The 17,038-nt window shown below is 43.5% G+C and overlaps 1 protein-coding gene across 2 annotated transcripts in view; it reads left to right on the top strand.

The window, feature by feature from the left end:
• Positions 1–16,736, top strand: part of ELAVL4 (ELAV like RNA binding protein 4) — a 62,624-nt gene extending 45,888 nt beyond the window's left edge. For both annotated transcript variants that reach the window (XM_062580988.1, XM_062580987.1), the window contains exons 4-7: positions 9,769–9,922; positions 10,349–10,574; positions 11,944–11,982; positions 16,409–16,736. In XM_062580988.1, coding sequence (XP_062436972.1) covers positions 9,769–9,922; positions 10,349–10,574; positions 11,944–11,982; positions 16,409–16,736 — 747 coding nt within the window. The remainder of the gene's footprint in view (positions 1–9,768; positions 9,923–10,348; positions 10,575–11,943; positions 11,983–16,408) is intronic.
• The last annotated feature ends 302 nt before the right edge of the window (positions 16,737–17,038 follow it).

Genomic DNA, 17,038 nt, shown 5'->3' with positions numbered 1-17,038 from the left:
AAGTTATGAATCACATTTTCAACATTCCCAGCAGCACCTGGGTCGTTGGAGGAGACTACACTTAAATTCAAAAGTCTTGCAAAGGACTAAGAAATCATACCCAGCGCTGCTAAATTCTGCTAGCTTGTCTGTTGCCCCTACCCTTCCAGCATTTCACTGTGATTCATTGTAAGGCTGAAATATTTTAATTCATGGATTTACTATATTAAATTATCAGAGCCCATTGCTTTTTTTTGAGCTAGGTGCCCTTTACACTTTATTAAAAAGTGCAGTTTCTAAGCATGAAAAAAAAAAAAAAAGCTTCTCATAAAGAGCATATAGAAATTGATTTGGTAGTACCTAGTCATTTTTTTAGGCTGGAAAACGTTTGATTAAGTGCTGGAATAACGCTGAGCTGAAAAAGCACCGAGTACGTTATTCTGTTGGCTTCTTGAATGCATTCTTTTTGCTTGTAAGCCCAAGAATGAATCTGCAGTGTGATGCCGATGGCTAGGTTGAGCCCTTGGCCTCTGACCATGTGCCGCACGCTGCGTAGCGGTGCCTCTGCAAGTAGAGTTTCTTTGGTTGCCTTCTGCTGGGAAGCTGTTTTCACTGGAAGGGTGCGGAAGCGGTAATCTGTGGAAGCCGTTTGGCAGGGGCAGGGGACCTCCGCTGCCGCGGTCCCCTTGGCCCGGCTGCTGGCTCTGCTTGCTCACACGGGCCCTGCCTGCGCTCTGCTCTCCTGGCGCCTAGGCTGAACGGGAGGTAGCTCTGGGGGCATATTGGCACTCGTTTTTTGACCCTATAAGGTTTAATTCCAGTTCAAAAGGAGCAAGATTTTAAAAAGCTCCAAGTTCAGCATGTGCCTCCAAATCCCGTCCTTTTACTTTCTGTAACATTTTTGTGGCAGCTTAATGTGCTCTCTCTTTCCTGATGCCTTGCAAAATAGCCGTGCATTCACAGGAGGAACTGGTTTTATAGCAGGATCAGCAAAACAGCTAGGCACAGTCTGCACTCAGATGTGCAGACTAAAATAACTGAAGAAATGTTCTTTTATTATTGTGTTACAATAAATAATCCCTTTTCACTGTAGCAGCTAAAATATTTATGTGCATTTTATTTAAGTCAATGATGCCCTTTCAAGTCAAAGTCGAGAGGTGACTATTTACAGAATATCTGTTTGGGGAAAGCATTGAAGGGAGTGTTATGCGCTTGGTGGTAATAGGTTATACATGCTATGTTCCCCCTCAGCTGATCATAGTGCATATTTTATTCACGCCATTTCGTGGCATCATCATCATTGTTTTGTGAGGGAAGAGAACCTCACTTTATTTTTACAGCTAAAGCTTTACATAATTCTACAAAATAGTTTAAAACGAGAGAAGATACAGCATGCGTTGAAGTAAATGCATATTCCAGAAATTGAATCTATTTTTAGAAATTAAATTTGCCCAGCCATAAAAGCACATGAAAGGTCACTGCTGCTGTTGAAGATTGCCTAGCAATTCAGTTGCATCAAATATCAGAAAGAAAACAAGATGTGTGATGCATGGGGTACAGACTTTAAACTGTGCTGCTTTGCACTGGAAAAACAGCAGCATCTGAAAGGATGCGAAGGAAGCATTTTACCGTTTACGTGGTGATTCAGGTGATCTGACTTCATGTTGGAGGACGTTAGAGCAAGGACAGAATAGGATTTTGAAAGGAGGCTTGAAATTAAAAAGAGAGCGAATGACCACCTAACGTGCAGTGTTGGATCCCCCTTCTCCTTCCTTTTCTCTGTCGCTGGAGAAATAGGTTGGTTTGTTTTTTCTCTAGCAGAAGTGGGCAGCATGCTGTGAAAACTGTCAGACCAGAAAGAAGCGTCTGCAGTGAGAAGAGAAAGAGTCCAATTTGGTCTAATAAGCCCTTGATTTCTTCCAATTTTTAAATTTATTAGATCTGTTAGATGATTAAATACCAAACAAATATGATCGTTCCACTATGGCCAGAGGTTTTCTCTGCATCTCAAATTATTATACATTTCCGGTTAAATGAATAATTAATGTGGAATGTAACTACTGGTATTTAACATTTCCTATTGTTAGTTCAAAATGTTTACTTTTGCCTTACTGTCATTTGTTTGGATCAATAGTGCAAGATGGTGCTAGTTTAAAATGTAGTGAGTAAGACTAGGGGGAAATATTCTTGGATTTTTTTTTGGAAATAGAAATTAGTAACATTATTGCTCCCAGCTTTTGCTATTTATTTTTATTTCTCGGGCATTATTCTCACTGACCAATAGTCAAATATTATAAAATTCAGTCTCTAAATCTGCCCATGTTAATTCTTGTAGTTATTTGCAGAATTACAGACAGTTGCTGCAGGATAACCAAATAATAGCCATCTCAGATTGCATCTGTCTTGCAAAGTCATACCCAAGAGAAAAGATCGCCTTCGAATCACGATCAGCGGTTGCATCAGACGCTGGCAGTACGAGGCCGGGAAGGAGGCCGAAGCTGTTACGGCCCCGCCACCCTCCGCTGCTCGAACCAGGAGCCAGGCCGCTAGCCCTCGCCGCAGCAGCGCGTGGCGGAGAGGGATGCTGCGCCTTCCTCGTCCAGCCCCACACCGCTTAGGGCTTGAAAAGTTAAAACCAACTATTTGAATTCTGGCCAGAAAGCTATTGGCAGGCTGGGAGAGCCCAACGCGAAGCTCCCGTGTCGCATGCCAGCAGCGTGGTGCTCTGCTGAAGAGCTGCCCCCCTGCGTTTTTCGGCAGTGTGCTCTGGTTTCCACCCTCGCACGTGGTGCCACGCGCGGCTGATGGGCACGTGGACGAGCGCGGGGGCACATAGCGTGAGAGCGTCAGATGCCCAATGGACCACCTGCCTGGTCCATCAGGCAGATGAGGCTGCGGATGCTGCTGCTGCCCTGGCCCGCGAGAGCCTCCAGCACCACGTGCTGCCCAGGGGCTCGCTGGTCGCGTGGCCGGCCACCGTATGCAGCTTCTCCTCCTGATAATGAAGTGGGATATTGTGAAAGGCCGGGCAGCGTGGGGAGGGCATATGGAGATACGGAGATTTAGGGAGGTTGAGCCGTTATGGCTAAGCGGATGTGCAGGGTCTGGGAGGTTGGCCGTGTTTACAGTGGGAGATGCTGGGAGGAGCTGGGCATACTGTGTTGTGGTGAAGACGAGAGCGAAATGGCTGCGTTGGGCACCCTCGGGTACAGCGGTGCAGCATCACGTTTCCAGTTGGGCAGGTGCAGCACCCAGCATGCTCTTACTGCTGATCTCTCAGCTGCATTTGGTTTTCTTAAGCTCCAGTAAAGTCTTGTAATGGGTAGAGGTGTAAAAGAGCATGCACACCTTTCCTTCCCTGAAAACTTAGATTACAGCCATCTGCAAGCTGTAGATTGGGATGTATTCCTTCCTCTTAGTTCCTTTTAAAATTAAGATAATCATTTTGGTCTGTTGTGTGGTAGCCCATTAACCATAAAAGAGGGGTTGTCTGTTAAGACTGCAGATCCCCAGAATAAAGCCTTGGACAGGACGCTTTAAAGATGCTACAGATCTGGAAAGACTCAACTAAGTTTGCCATATTTTTGCTCTTTAGGAGGAGGAGGCTCTGTCTGTGTAACCTTTTGGACTTTGTAGTGCTTGTTAACAAATTCTTCTTCACCCTAGTGTCCGTACTGATTTGGCCGCTCTAATGTACGGGACTTTTCACTGCTACGTTTTGTGCAAATTCCAATTTGGCTTGACTGCTTTCAGCATGCACCAGAGCGCCTGTGCTTATTAGTCTTGTGCTTCTGTTCTTAATCGAGATTTCTATTTAACTGCTTCAGTTTTGCCAATGAGTCCTTTTCATTCCACAGAGCAGAGCAATTATTTCTCTTAGCCTTGCTCTCGATACAGCCAGAGTGCTTCTGGGTTATTATCTATGGATGTCTTTCCTGAAATGGTGGGATAGACCATTGTATCTTACCTGCAATCATAATTAATCCTAGTAAAATGGCATTGAATCACTCAACAGTAAAGTGCATTGTCACCTCCCTGCCATCCCCCATCCCAGGGACTTGGAGAAGAGGAAGGAGAAAGTAGTGCATTTTGCAGGCATGAAGATACACTAGATTTTGGTCTTCGGCATCTGGACCAGAGGCTTTTCTCTGTGTGTTTGGACGAAGTGCGTAGCTTTTAAAGGAGGGTTTCTCAAACCTGAATTTTTGCACAGAAGGGGCATGGACAAGGGCCCTGAAGTGGCTGTAAGCAATCTGTTTCTTCTCTGTCCTTACTATATTTTCTGGCTTTAGGCAAAATTTATTTTGTGTTCCCTGGTTTTATGTGTAGGTGACACGAGTAGGATTGTACTTGCCTACCTGTGTGGAGCTCTTTGGCCCATCGTTAAGTGCTTCCAGGGTTTTACGGTGGAACAAGCAAGAGGAGAGGCTGCAGCTCCCCATCTTACATATTTGGACCTTGGGCAAAAAAAAAATTAAGTGACTCATGCAAGATCATGCAAGAAATCCTACATCAGTGGGCTTGTCATGCCAAGAGACAAAGTGGAGCCTTTCAGAACTATTACGGTCGTTATGAAGTTGTTTGTTTCCTTTGACGCTGGAGCAGGTTATACAAGTGAGTTGTGAAAGGTGCCCAGGGAGTCATTTAACAGCGGCTGCACCTTACCTGCGAGAGGCTGGAGATGCATCTCGGGGATTAGAAGTGCTGCCAGCTGGTTGGTTTGGTGGCCTGGGGACACCTGCGCTGCCATGCAGCACGCTCTGATTAAAGGCTCCTGCCTGGTCTCGCATTCCCCAGATTAGCAACACTAGGTGCAGAGTGGGATGCAGATTTCTTCTCGAAGAAGAAAAGTCCTGTTTTTAAAGGACAGGAGCTGCGAGGTTGCTTGTCAGCAGGTGCTGTGACCGAGGCAGGGCACCTCTGCCAGCAGAGCACATCACGTCAGTGGAAGGTGGTGCTGGTGCTGCTCCGCTTTGGAGTAGGCGGAAGGCTCTGAGGTCTTTCCAACTTGCTCTATTTAGACCTACTTTTGGGAGGAGTCTTGAAGATGAACTTCGGGTTTGAGAAGCGCAGGATTAGTATAGGAGCTGAAGGCATCTTTTAAGATGAGCAGTAGTGAAATGGTTGAGTGTCAGCGTTTAAATGGCTGTCAATAAGTGTCGAGCCTTTCCTCTTCAAGACGTGTGGGATGTTTTCATGCCTCTAGGTGCTTTTGCTGGCTCGCAAAGGCCAGGCTGCATCAACTCATGTTCTTAAGAGTCTGGAGGTTAGAAATTTTTCAAGAAGTTTTCTAGTCAGGAAAATGGGTAGGAATCAATGGGGAAAATAACTGCCCTAACTTGCAGATTTTTTCCATGCTCACAAACTGAATAATTGTGCATTTTCATGGAAGTTACGAAATGCTGGCCCCTACCTGTCTCCAATAGCGTTTAGAGAGAGCAGCACAGTCTCTTAAGAGAGAACTACTGAAGAGAAGTACTTACACAAGCTAACTGGTGTTCAATGTCAGATGAGAAATATCCTTGCAAATGTGTTTTTTTTCCCACTGTTACTATGTGTATATTTATAGAAATGAACATTGGAGGCTAGTGAGCCATAAAATGAATTAGATAATATTTTATTATCTTCCTTGCAAATTTGACCTAAGAACTCCAGAATGATCTTATGCAGTGAAATATAACACCATCATTAGACCTGCAACCGCCGTATGAGCAGACAAATACTTCCATGCTGAGAAAGGCCTTAGCCAAACAGTAGCTAGGTATAACCCAGCTCATTTATTTGGATTTCTTGTGGTGGTTCAGATTTCCATATTCTTTCCTTTTTTAACACAGTATTTCGTTATAGGGCCCTAACACTGCTGTGAGCAAAAAACAATTCTTTAATGGGAGAAAAGTGTGAATGTAAGGAGTGCATCATCCTTACTGAATGCTTCACAAGCTTCAGTGACAAAATGTTTTGGCTCATGTCCATAATAACTTTACATCACAGGGAACTTCTGCTGTGGTGGAGGGCCAGGGTGGGTATGTTCTTCCTTTGATAGTTAATATATCCAGAATGCACCTAGTCCACAGTGATAACTGAGCGATAGCTTGAAAGCAGGATGACATGGTCTAACCAATCGATTGTCATTGGCTGACCCGCAAGGGAAGATGAAAAAGATTCAAAAGCTGATAAATAATTGACATTGCTAGCCTTGCATCCATTCAGCTCGCAACCTTTCCTCCTTGATATTAAAGACAGCTGATCTGCTTTTGGCAGCTTGTGGCCCAGGCTCCCCTGCAACCTGAATGATTGATTGCAGGAGGAATTAAAATAGATCTGAGCAGTGATACGTGTTTATATGTGCTCTGAGTAGATGAATTGGTGAGAAAGTACACAGCATATCTGTCCAGTGTGTCTGAATGACATTCGCAAGAACGGGATAGAATATTTTTGATATAGGGATGCGTATATGTATGCATATATGCGTGTGTGTGTTTATAGATAGATAGATATGCGTGTGTATATGTGTGTATACATGTCAGGTCAGGTGCTTAGTGCTCTGGAATGAGTGGTTTTGCATATCCCCGTACTTTTCATGTTCCCAGTGATGTGGCATTTGGTTAATAAACGTGCCAGTGTGAGAAAACCCAAAGGAACCCCCTGGCTCTTTTCCCAGGAACTTTACTAATTTTGCAGCTCTCGGTTTTGAGGAGTAGGTAAAATCTCTAGCCCCCACCCAAGTCTCTTAAGTGTTTTTTAAACTATTATCCCTCGAGCAGGTTAAACTCTAGGTGTCTGAAACCTGACAGTGCCCTTCTCAAGGTAAGATGTTTGCAGAGTATATTTTTGCAGAGACATGTACAGCTTCTCTGAATGCTCCGGTGCCGTCTTGGCCGCAGTGAAGTCAACGGCAGAACTTCCTCTGAAGAGGAAGGGCCAAAGAGAGGGGCCTTAGCTCCAGGGTGGCAGTGCTCTTGAGGACTCGCGGGGGCCTTAGCTCCAGGGTGGCAGTGCTCTTGAGGACTCGCGGGGGGCTTTAGCTCCAGGGTGGCAGTGCTCTTGAGGACTCGGGGGGGACCTTAGCTCCAGGGTGGCAGTGCTCTTGAGGACTCGGGAGGGCCTTAGCTCCAGGGTGGCAGTGCTCTTGAGGACTCGGGAGGACCTTAGCTCCAGGGTGGCAGTGCTCTTGAGGACTCGCGGAGGGCTTTAGCTCCAGGGTGGCAGTGCTCTTGAGGACTCGGGGGGGGGGCCTTAGCTCCAGGATGGCAGTGCTCTTGAGGACTCGCGGGGGCCTTAGCTCCAGGGTGGCAGTGCTCTTGAGGACTCGCGGGGGCCTTAGCTCCAGGGTGGCAGTGCTCTTGAGGACTCGCGGGGGGCCTTAGCTCCAGGGTGGCAGTGCTCTTGAGGACTCGCGGGGGCCTTAGCTCCAGGGTGGCAGTGCTCTTGAGGACTCGCGGGGGCCTTAGCTCCAGGGTGGCAGTGCTCTTGAGGACTCGGGGGGGGGCCTTAGCTCCAGGGTGGCAGTGCTCTTGAGGACTCGGGGGGGCCTTAGCTCCAGGGTGGCAGTGCTCTTGAGGACTCGGGGGGGGGGCCTTAGCTCCAGGGTGGCAGTGCTCTTGAGGACTCGCGGGGGGCCTTAGCTCCAGGGTGGCAGTGCTCTTGAGGACTCGCGGGGGCCTTAGCTCCAGGGTGGCAGTGCTCTTGAGGACTCGCGGGGGGCTTTAGCTCCAGGGTGGCAGTGCTCTTGAGGACTCGCAGGGGCCTTAGCTCCAGGGTGGCAGTGCTCTTGAGGACTTGAGGGTTAATCGTACTGGTTTGGGCCTGGCGTATGTTGGACAACATACCTTGAATCTCCCAGACTGGGTGCAGGTTTTGTACCCCAGCCCTCACGCTGCGGGCAGGTTGCTCTAATCTTGGACCGCTTCTGAACAGAACTTGCTGGTCTTCTCAGAGCCTGCTCCAAATCATATCATAGTTTTGCAGCGGCACATGCTTGGGGAATAAAATGAGAAGACGCCAAAATAAGACACCACCAAACCACCAGCCTCAAACAGTATTTTTTATGCGTGGTATCCAGGTGAAAGCACAGCCTAGTTTTCCCTGCTTCCCTCTGCCCCAAACATCCAGCATGGTCTTTAGTTTCCTAAAAACTGTTGGTCTTGGTGCGTCGCAGGAAGTTTGGGAACTGTGACTACACGGCTCAAATGCACCTGCCTCAGGGAGAGTTCATGGGCCACAAGGCCCTAAGTCACTAGGGCACACAACAGTTTCAACCCCAAATTTTCTTTTCTTTTAAACACTAATCTCTGTTTCTGGACACTTCTCAGCTTGTTACTTCTATGTGTGCCGTTATGCGTTGCCGCCTGAGCTTGCCTCAGTTGATGTAGATGTTTTATCTAACCTCCTTTTCACGTTTCTTTCCCTGAATTTCCCACCTCCTCTCTTTAGCCTTCTCTCTAAATGTTTTAAAAGGTTATATGCAAACATGCAAGTTATAAAGAAGTTGCCAAAAACCTTAAAATGTAAAATCTTCAGAGTTTGTCTCCTGTTATGTACAGAGGATTGTAGAAGCGAATATTAGTCATTCACATCATTTTCTGTGTTGAGTCAACATCTATTTTTAGGTGTGGAGCAGATAAAGACAACTCTTTGACACACAAAACACAGACATCCATTTGACATCGCTTGTGTTTGGGCTAAGGCTGGAGAAGAGGGGAAGACGATTGCTGAAGGCTTTGTATGCATGACAGGAGCCCCCCGTTTCCTCCCAAGACATGTTTTAAGACATAATGCAGAAAAGTACTGATCTGTTCATATTTAAATAAATCAAAATGAAGTGCAGAATATTCAGTGTTAGATCCAACATGATTTCAGATGTGCTGCAAAGTAATTCTTCGTGATCCATGCTGACTCTTTGCCATTAGGCTTTATCCAGAAAGTACTTTTACTACTTTAAATGTATGTATTATTCTAAGTGTATATATCATTTTAAAAGTGCAGAAGCGTTTTTATGCACATATTGTAGTTATAAATCTTATTTTTTTCATAACTCTGGTTTTCTATTTCCATAAATAGAACAGCAATTCGGAAAGGGTTCATTTAATAATTTTCCAACAATATATGTGCAGTGTCTCAGCTAGATTTTGTTGTCTATTTGTCCCTAATATTATGGTCTGATTTTGGGCTTATAGTGCAAGGGAACTTCTGATAAATTGCCGATATGACAATGAGTGTCAGCATACAGTTCCCCAAGCAGCGGTTCATTTAGTCTAATTTCACCAGCACTTGATAGCTTCATAGTTCATCCGAAACAGATCTTACCAGCGCAGGATGAAAGCACCGAGAGCACAAAAGATCACTCTGCAAATAACCTGATCTAACACCTTTTTTTCTTTTTTCTTTTCCTTTTTTTTTTTTTTTTATCCTGGAACTTGGGAATGCTACGTATAGCCTGAGGTTGTTATATGTTGGATACAGTAAATCATCTGTACACCCACAGCCCAGAGGGGTAAATTTACGAAGCTGTGCGTAGGAAGTTGCACATTAATCTACCTCTGAACAATAGTTATTTTGTGCCTGCACTTAAGGAACCCTTACATTTGTTTTTAAGCTATCTCAAGCTTTTCCTTTGTTCTTCCAATGTTTCCTGGGTTTGTTGGTTTGGCAGAACAGGTAGCCTCCGGACTGTAGGGTTATTCAAGCTAACATTAAAGCTTGTCAAAGGGTAGAAAATAATCCAGCCATTTAAAATGTGAAGGGTAGAGTGAGCTAACTAATGTACCTTTCCTTTTCTTAAATCCCTAGGTGTCATATGCCCGTCCAAGTTCAGCATCAATCAGAGATGCGAACTTGTATGTCAGCGGCCTTCCAAAAACAATGACCCAGAAAGAATTAGAGCAGTTATTCTCACAATATGGGCGCATCATCACCTCACGGATTCTGGTTGATCAAGTCACAGGTTAAGAATATTTTCTTGATACACTCATATTTTTCTGAAAATGGCAAAGACCAAATGCCTACTGACTGTTGCATTTTAAGGCAAAATGATTGAACGTGTGTGAACACACTGAACATGTAAAATGCCATATCTACCTGTCTGTAAATGTAACTGGAGGCCTATCTTGCTTTTCTTTATTCGGGGGGAGGGGAGAGGAGTCTCAAAATGCAGAATATTGTTTGTGTAAAATCATTATATTAAATATGGTAGGGCCTGATGGAGAAGAACATAGCTGAGGAATGCCATTTTTCTTTATATTTTTTTTCCTTTAATTTGCAAGCCATGTATTCTGTTCTTAAGTTAAAATTAACATTCAGTTTTATGTTTCGTTACGTAGATGAGGCTGTTCTGTATAGATTTATTTGTTCCCTTGTCTTTACTTCCCAGGTGTTTCTCGAGGTGTGGGATTTATCCGTTTTGATAAGAGAATAGAGGCGGAAGAAGCCATAAAGGGACTAAATGGCCAGAAGCCTAGCGGTGCTACAGAACCAATTACTGTGAAGTTTGCCAATAACCCCAGCCAGAAAACAAGCCAGGCACTCCTTTCACAGCTGTATCAGTCTCCCAACAGACGCTACCCTGGACCACTTCACCACCAGGCTCAGAGGTTCAGGTAATTACCTGGAAAAGAGCTGAAGTTCTACCAGGGCTGAAGGTGTGGGGCAGGTGCTGTGCAGGAAAATTTGCTTTAGTTGCATAGGCTGACCTGATTTTCTTTGTAAAATTAAATATTCTTTCCTGGAGAATGAGGAGGAAAATCTGCTGACAGCAGTAGTCATGTTGTATTTACTAAAACTGCTGAAGTACTGTACAATCTCATGAAGTCTCATAGAAAAAGGGAGGACAGAATAGAGTTACACTGATAATCAAATGAACAGTTACTATCCTGTTCTTTTTGATTTTTTTGGTAATGCTTTTATTTTCTGCTGTATTATTACAGTTTTGATGCAGCTTACACTTTGATGTTAATGACAGTGGATTGGTAGCAGGAAGAAAGCTGAGTCTCTTCCACTCAGTAGTGGTGTCATTAAATTTATTAGCCTGAGATACCTGCTCTTAGAATAAAGAGACCTTGTATTAGTCTTCAGTATAATTCCTCAGATATTTTCAGGGATGTTTTATGCTTTTCATTCTGAATATACTGTTTCCATCTGATACATAAGCCAGTATTAGTAACACATTCTCTTGTTGCTCCTTTTGTGCTTTAGAATTAGTTTCAGGCAACTTAGCATTTAAATAAAAAGTTTTTAATAAAAAAAAGGTAGGAAAAGAGATATTTGGACATATTGACATAACTGGTTTGCATATTGGCTATAGAAAATGATAGAAAAGCAATGTGAATTTTTCAGTGTAGAAAAGTGCTAATGAATTAAAGAGTATAGAAAAAGTCAATCATTAACCAACTGATATAAAACCAAATAAAAATTTAATACATCTTTGGCATGCTAACTGTGTCCATTAAGGTTATCACTGAGTCCTTCATTGGATAAAGGACTTACTGTGGTGCATGCCACTGTAAAGCAAACGCTTATACTCAATCTGTGAAACTTGGTGGTCACTTACATTTAATAATCCCTCAGGATATGTCAATCTATCCTAAAGGGAAGAAAGTTTTATGTTAAAGCAGTTAAAAGAAGATATTTTCCAGTTCCAGTTAACCATGAATTATTTGCAAAAATTTTATACTAATATAGTCTAAGAAAAGACAAATCAAAAGTGTTTTTTAACCAAATAAAATCTTGAAAATTAAAATTTCTCATTCAGAATGTGGACAAGTTAAAAATTACCGTGTATGCTGTGCTGGAAACTCGAACACAACCTGCAACTTAACAGAGCAGGTCACTAGTTGTTAAACTCCGTAGATGTGTGGGAAACTTGTTGAACGTTTCTTCTTTGAAAATGGAACGCTATTAATAATAGTTCCATTGAGCGATCTTGCCATCTGTGAGACATTAACCCAAAGACCCTCCTTCTCTTTTCAGGCTGGACAATTTGCTTAATATGGCCTATGGCGTAAAGAGGTAATTAGAATTCCACAGATTGCCAGATGTCCATGTTGGCACAGATTGGTGCTACAATTTATTTTTTTTAATTCACTAACTTTATTTTTTTTCTTTTAATTCCTTCTTTTCTTCCACCAGCATGTCAAATTCTTTTTAAGTTTGGACTTCAGTTGGTTTTGTTACTTTAAAGGCCACACACAAATTCGGGGGGTGGGGGGGAGGTGGGGGTTCTAGCCTTTTTTTTTATTATTTACAGGTGGGCTTCTGAAATGGTTTAGGTGCAACAGCTACAAGCTTTCTAACTCCAGTCGTCCAGCTAAATGGCACTTTGTCCAGAATCAGAGCTATAAACTTGAGTCTTTAACTAATCTCCGATCTGATAATGTAAAGCCTACCAGCTGAAAATGGAATTATACTGCTGTTATCTAAATCTCACAGTAAGATCTTCATTCTCCTAAATCTACCTTCGTCACAAGTTGACTCTAATCTATAGCTGTGTGCACCTTAATCAGCCCTAAGTTTCTTTTGTTACAGGTTTGATAATTTGTTGCAAATATTTCTTGGTGCTTGAGTTTTTTTTTTTCCCCCATTTGTTTAAAATAGGACTGTGTATATGTGTGTGTGTGTCACGCGTGTGTTAAAGTTCAGCGGATCTGTAAACATCTGTGCTGTTTCGTGAATATGTTCCATGTTTGACCTGATAGCTGAAATGAGTTGACATACTGTTAGTGTTTTTTCTAATGGCACACATCAACGCAAGCCAACCTCACAGCAAAATAAAGGCGTAGTCTTATTCCTGATGTTACCCAAAGATGTCCAGCCATCCCCCCACAATTAAGATGAGAAAACATTCTGAAATGGTCTACTCGCTACATATGAAAATTATTTGAGCTTTGTTTTTAAAGCTCATCCTGTAAATGGTATGGTAAGTATATCTTTAATGTAGTTAGTAGTGTGGACACATTTTAACTACTGCTGCAGTAGCTATCATGCAGATAAATCGCAAATCTTAAGACTGCTTCTGAAAGTGAAAATAATGCTGAAAACAGAGCCTCAGTATCTTTCCAGAAGCTCTATCTCATGAATTTACTAGTACGTATGTTTTATTAACTATATAGTTAGTGGTGGTAGTGATACGGTGAGTCAGAAATTACCACCTGATTTTACCACACGCTGCTTGCCATGAGTTCTCTCCTCTCATTTTTTCCTTGATATGTTGCCAGAAACCTTCTAGAGCTCTTGGGCTCAAGTACCTGTCGGAAAGATGGTTTTGTTCAGGGATTTTTTACCTGAATAGGTAACGACTGCAGAATTTCACTGGCCTTTGGTGCGGGGCAGATGCTACTTAGTCCTAACAAGTGAGAATTTGATTTCTGATTTCACGGGATGTACAGACAGTGGGGGAAAAAAAATAGTCACCTGCCTTTTTGAAACTGGGTGTCTACTTTCTTAATGTTCAGAGTTTACTGACAGCTCCTGCCGTGTTAGTCTTAAAAATCACATTAGCTTTTTTCAGCAGTGGTTCTTAGGTGACTTTAAATTAGTTATTTTCCCTTCCCAGCAAATCCTGAACAGTTGTACTCACTGCCCTGGCAAACCCTGTGTTTACAGGCAAGGGCTGCAAAAATACAGTAGCAGTTAAAAAAAAAAAAAAAAAAAAAAAAAAAAATCTGAGACTGCCTCTAAAACATCTTCAGTGTAGTTTTTCTGGTTTTGTGTTTTGGCGTGTAAACCATGTAGTACTGATAGCATATGAGATGTGCTGATGTGGCAAAAGGTTTTATTGACACTAAATTCAGATCACCTGCATAGCTGATGGCTTTGCTGTTAGCAACAGCCTATCTTATATTTGTGTCAATAAACCCGTAGTAGTTTCATGTATATTTGTTTGGGAGTTACAGCAGCTTCTATGCTCAGGGTCCAGAAATAGTTGAAAGCTGCATGGCCTCACCAGTGGACTATATGAAACTTTAATCCTTTATATCAGTGAAACATACCTTAAAAATGCAAAACCTTAAAACATAGCATAGTGTGACACGCACGGCTTTGTGCGTTGTACAGATTTTACAATAACATCACTTACTGGTATATACGTTAGCATTGTGCTTCATGTTAAATTTAGACATTGCAGGAAACAAGGTTTTGCTGGCTTTACATGTATTACTAGCAGAGTTTCCACTTGTCAGCATTGGGCTTAAAGTCCCATCTCCAAATTTCAAAGGAAATTTAAGCTGTTGGCTTGCAGATCATTTACATGCTCTCAGTCCTGGCCGCCTTTAAAATTTCACCTTGTCTTATGGTGAAGAGAATTAGTATAAATTTGCCTTTTCGAGCTTGCTTGGTTTTCAGCGGCTGAGGAAGTACGGCAGGATAGTAGAGCCGTGCTGAACCGTTGCGATAATATTGCTAGTTTCAGTATCCAAGAGAGAAATTAAAGGATGTTGCGTGAAGAGATGTTCAGTAGGAAAATTGCCATTTATTTTCTTACAAATGGTTTTTGCAAACCCCTGTGTGTGTCTGAGGGCCCAGTGCTGTGAGCGTTTGCGAACTGCTCATTTACAGCATAGGTACACCCAAGTGGTGTTCCTCAGCTTAAGATATATATTCCAAAGTGTCTCGTTTCCTCAAATATACATATAAAGCGCCGTCAGGAGTCAACAGAATAGGGAGCAGTCATCAAAGTGTGTAGCTTCTTTTATAGTTACTTAATAGACAGTATGTAATACAGCTTGCTAAAAGCATGTGAAAATATTAGAAATGCCAAAGCAGGAATTTTGGAGAACATGAGAGCCAACTTCCTACCTCAGCTGTGTTGTGAGGGGTTCCCCCCCCCCCCGCCATTTCCTCAGTCCTCGCTCAAAAAGCCCTGAATTATTACTCATTTTGGATATTAAAATTCATCACCTCTAAGTTAGAGGTGAAACTGAATTTTTATTAAGGCTTTTCCGTTATTTAGTTGTTATTTTAAAACGTATCACAAACTGTAGCTTCAGAAAGCGTCTCCTTTTAATCAAAGCGGTGAGAGGAAAATTCTGCTGGACCTGCGGACTGCTGCTGCCCGGGCCGCGCCGGGAGCGGGGCTGACGGGCCGCGGCGCGCTCGCTGCGGGCGCGCGGCCCGGGCAGGGGCAGTCGGCGTGCCGCAGGCCAGGGCTGCTGCCCGGCCCGGCCCGGCCGGAGGAGGAACGGGCTCGCAGGAGCCTCCTGGAGCTGGGGAAAAGCGAATCTGGCGTTGGGCACCTGGCTGCTGTTTTCAGCCACCTAGAGGAAGCGCTGGAAGATGGAGCCGAGCTCTTCTCAGAGGCGCGCTGCAAGCAGCCGGGGCTGCAGCGGGGGAAATTCAGCTGGAGACGAGGGAAAACCGTTCTCAGCGAGCGCGATCCCAGAGCGGGGGCTTGGAGGGGTCGCGTGGTCCCGCCTGTGGAGATTCTCAAAGCCTGCCTGGCCAAGGCGCCTGAGCAGCCCGCTCCGACTCCGGCGCTGCCTCTCAAGAGCTGGCCTTGCTCTGAGCCGGAGGCTGGTCAGACGACCTCCGCCTCCTCCCGTGGTGCCTCTGCCGTTATAACCGCACTGCCCGGCCTGGGGTACCCAATCCAGTGCTTGAATTCGGAAACTAGGCCCCAAAAGGCAATGAGGAAGTTAGAACGCTAAAATAGATGTTCCAGGAGCATATCTGTCTCCGCTGGCTATTCGAAGAGCCTAGGATCCTGCCGTGGACGAGGAAGGCTCCCGGTGTGAAGGTATTAGTTGGCAAACGTTCACTGATCAGTTATGCGGTCTTTCACCCTCCGATTGCTGCATAAATCTTTAATATATGTGGCCGGCTTTGGGACTTCTTTGTGAGCAGTGCAGTGTGTGTCTGTTAAGAATTATGTCAGGAAGAGAATCAGAATTTACCACGTACAGAGCTCTCACTAAACCTAGTGGTATTTTTAGCCAAAGAGGCTACTATTATGAAACACCGCTGTCAAGATTCAGCTATAATAATCTTTAAAATAAATCTTAAAGGGGTCTGTTTTTTCACCACAAACTAGTAAAAAGTAAAGCATTAGATCTCTATGGCCCTGAAACTACATTATTTTAGTAATGGAAATATGTGGTAAATTGCTAGAGGCCTTTTTACATGAACTCATATTTATGACAGCATGAGCAGGCCCTTTTTGACCTAGATTGTGCTTAAGCATTTCTTTTATTAGATCAGCGTATACGTCTAGGTTTGCGCTTGAGGGAAAGGCCTTAATGCCCAGATTTGGTCTTTATATTTAGTACAGCTCTCCTCCACTTACGTAGGAGTTAGAGACCAAAGGTGGCTATGAAGTGATCTTCCAGGGACTGGATCACGAACCTTAATTAACGTTGGATTGACTGTTTATTTTAAAGTCTTGGTTCCGTGTACTTTGTGCCAAGAGATATATTTAGAATAGACCCCTCTTTTTACTTGGTAGGTTCTCTCCGATCACAATCGATGGTATGACGAGCCTGGTGGGAATGAATATCCCTGGTCACACTGGGACTGGATGGTGTATCTTCGTCTACAACTTGTCTCCCGACTCGGATGAAAGCGTGCTGTGGCAGTTGTTCGGTCCCTTTGGAGCGGTCAATAACGTCAAGGTGATCCGCGATTTCAACACCAACAAGTGCAAGGGATTTGGCTTTGTCACCATGACCAACTACGATGAAGCTGCCATGGCGATTGCCAGCCTTAATGGATACCGTTTAGGAGACAGAGTATTGCAAGTTTCCTTTAAAACCAATAAAACCCACAAATCCTGAATTTCATATCCTTACTTACTAAAATATATATATATATAAATATATATACGAACAAAACAAAACAAAAAAAAAAAACTCTTCAAGGCTTATATTCAACCATGGACTTTATAAGCCAGTGTTGCCTAAGTATTAAAACATTGGATATCCTGTGATGAACAGGAAAGGATTTTATAATGCTTAGAAAAAAAAAGAAAAAAAAAAACCTTTGATGCATTGAATGTTCTTTCATAGCTGTCGTTGTTGAATATAATATACATAGATAACAATGTGCAGGGATTTTTACCCGGCCAGCTAGTTTTACT

This window comes from Rhea pennata, chromosome 8 (genome assembly GCF_028389875.1).
Source record: "Rhea pennata isolate bPtePen1 chromosome 8, bPtePen1.pri, whole genome shotgun sequence".
NCBI classification, from domain to species: Eukaryota; Metazoa; Chordata; class Aves; order Rheiformes; family Rheidae; genus Rhea; species Rhea pennata.
This window is presented reverse-complemented; position numbering and strand designations above follow the sequence as displayed.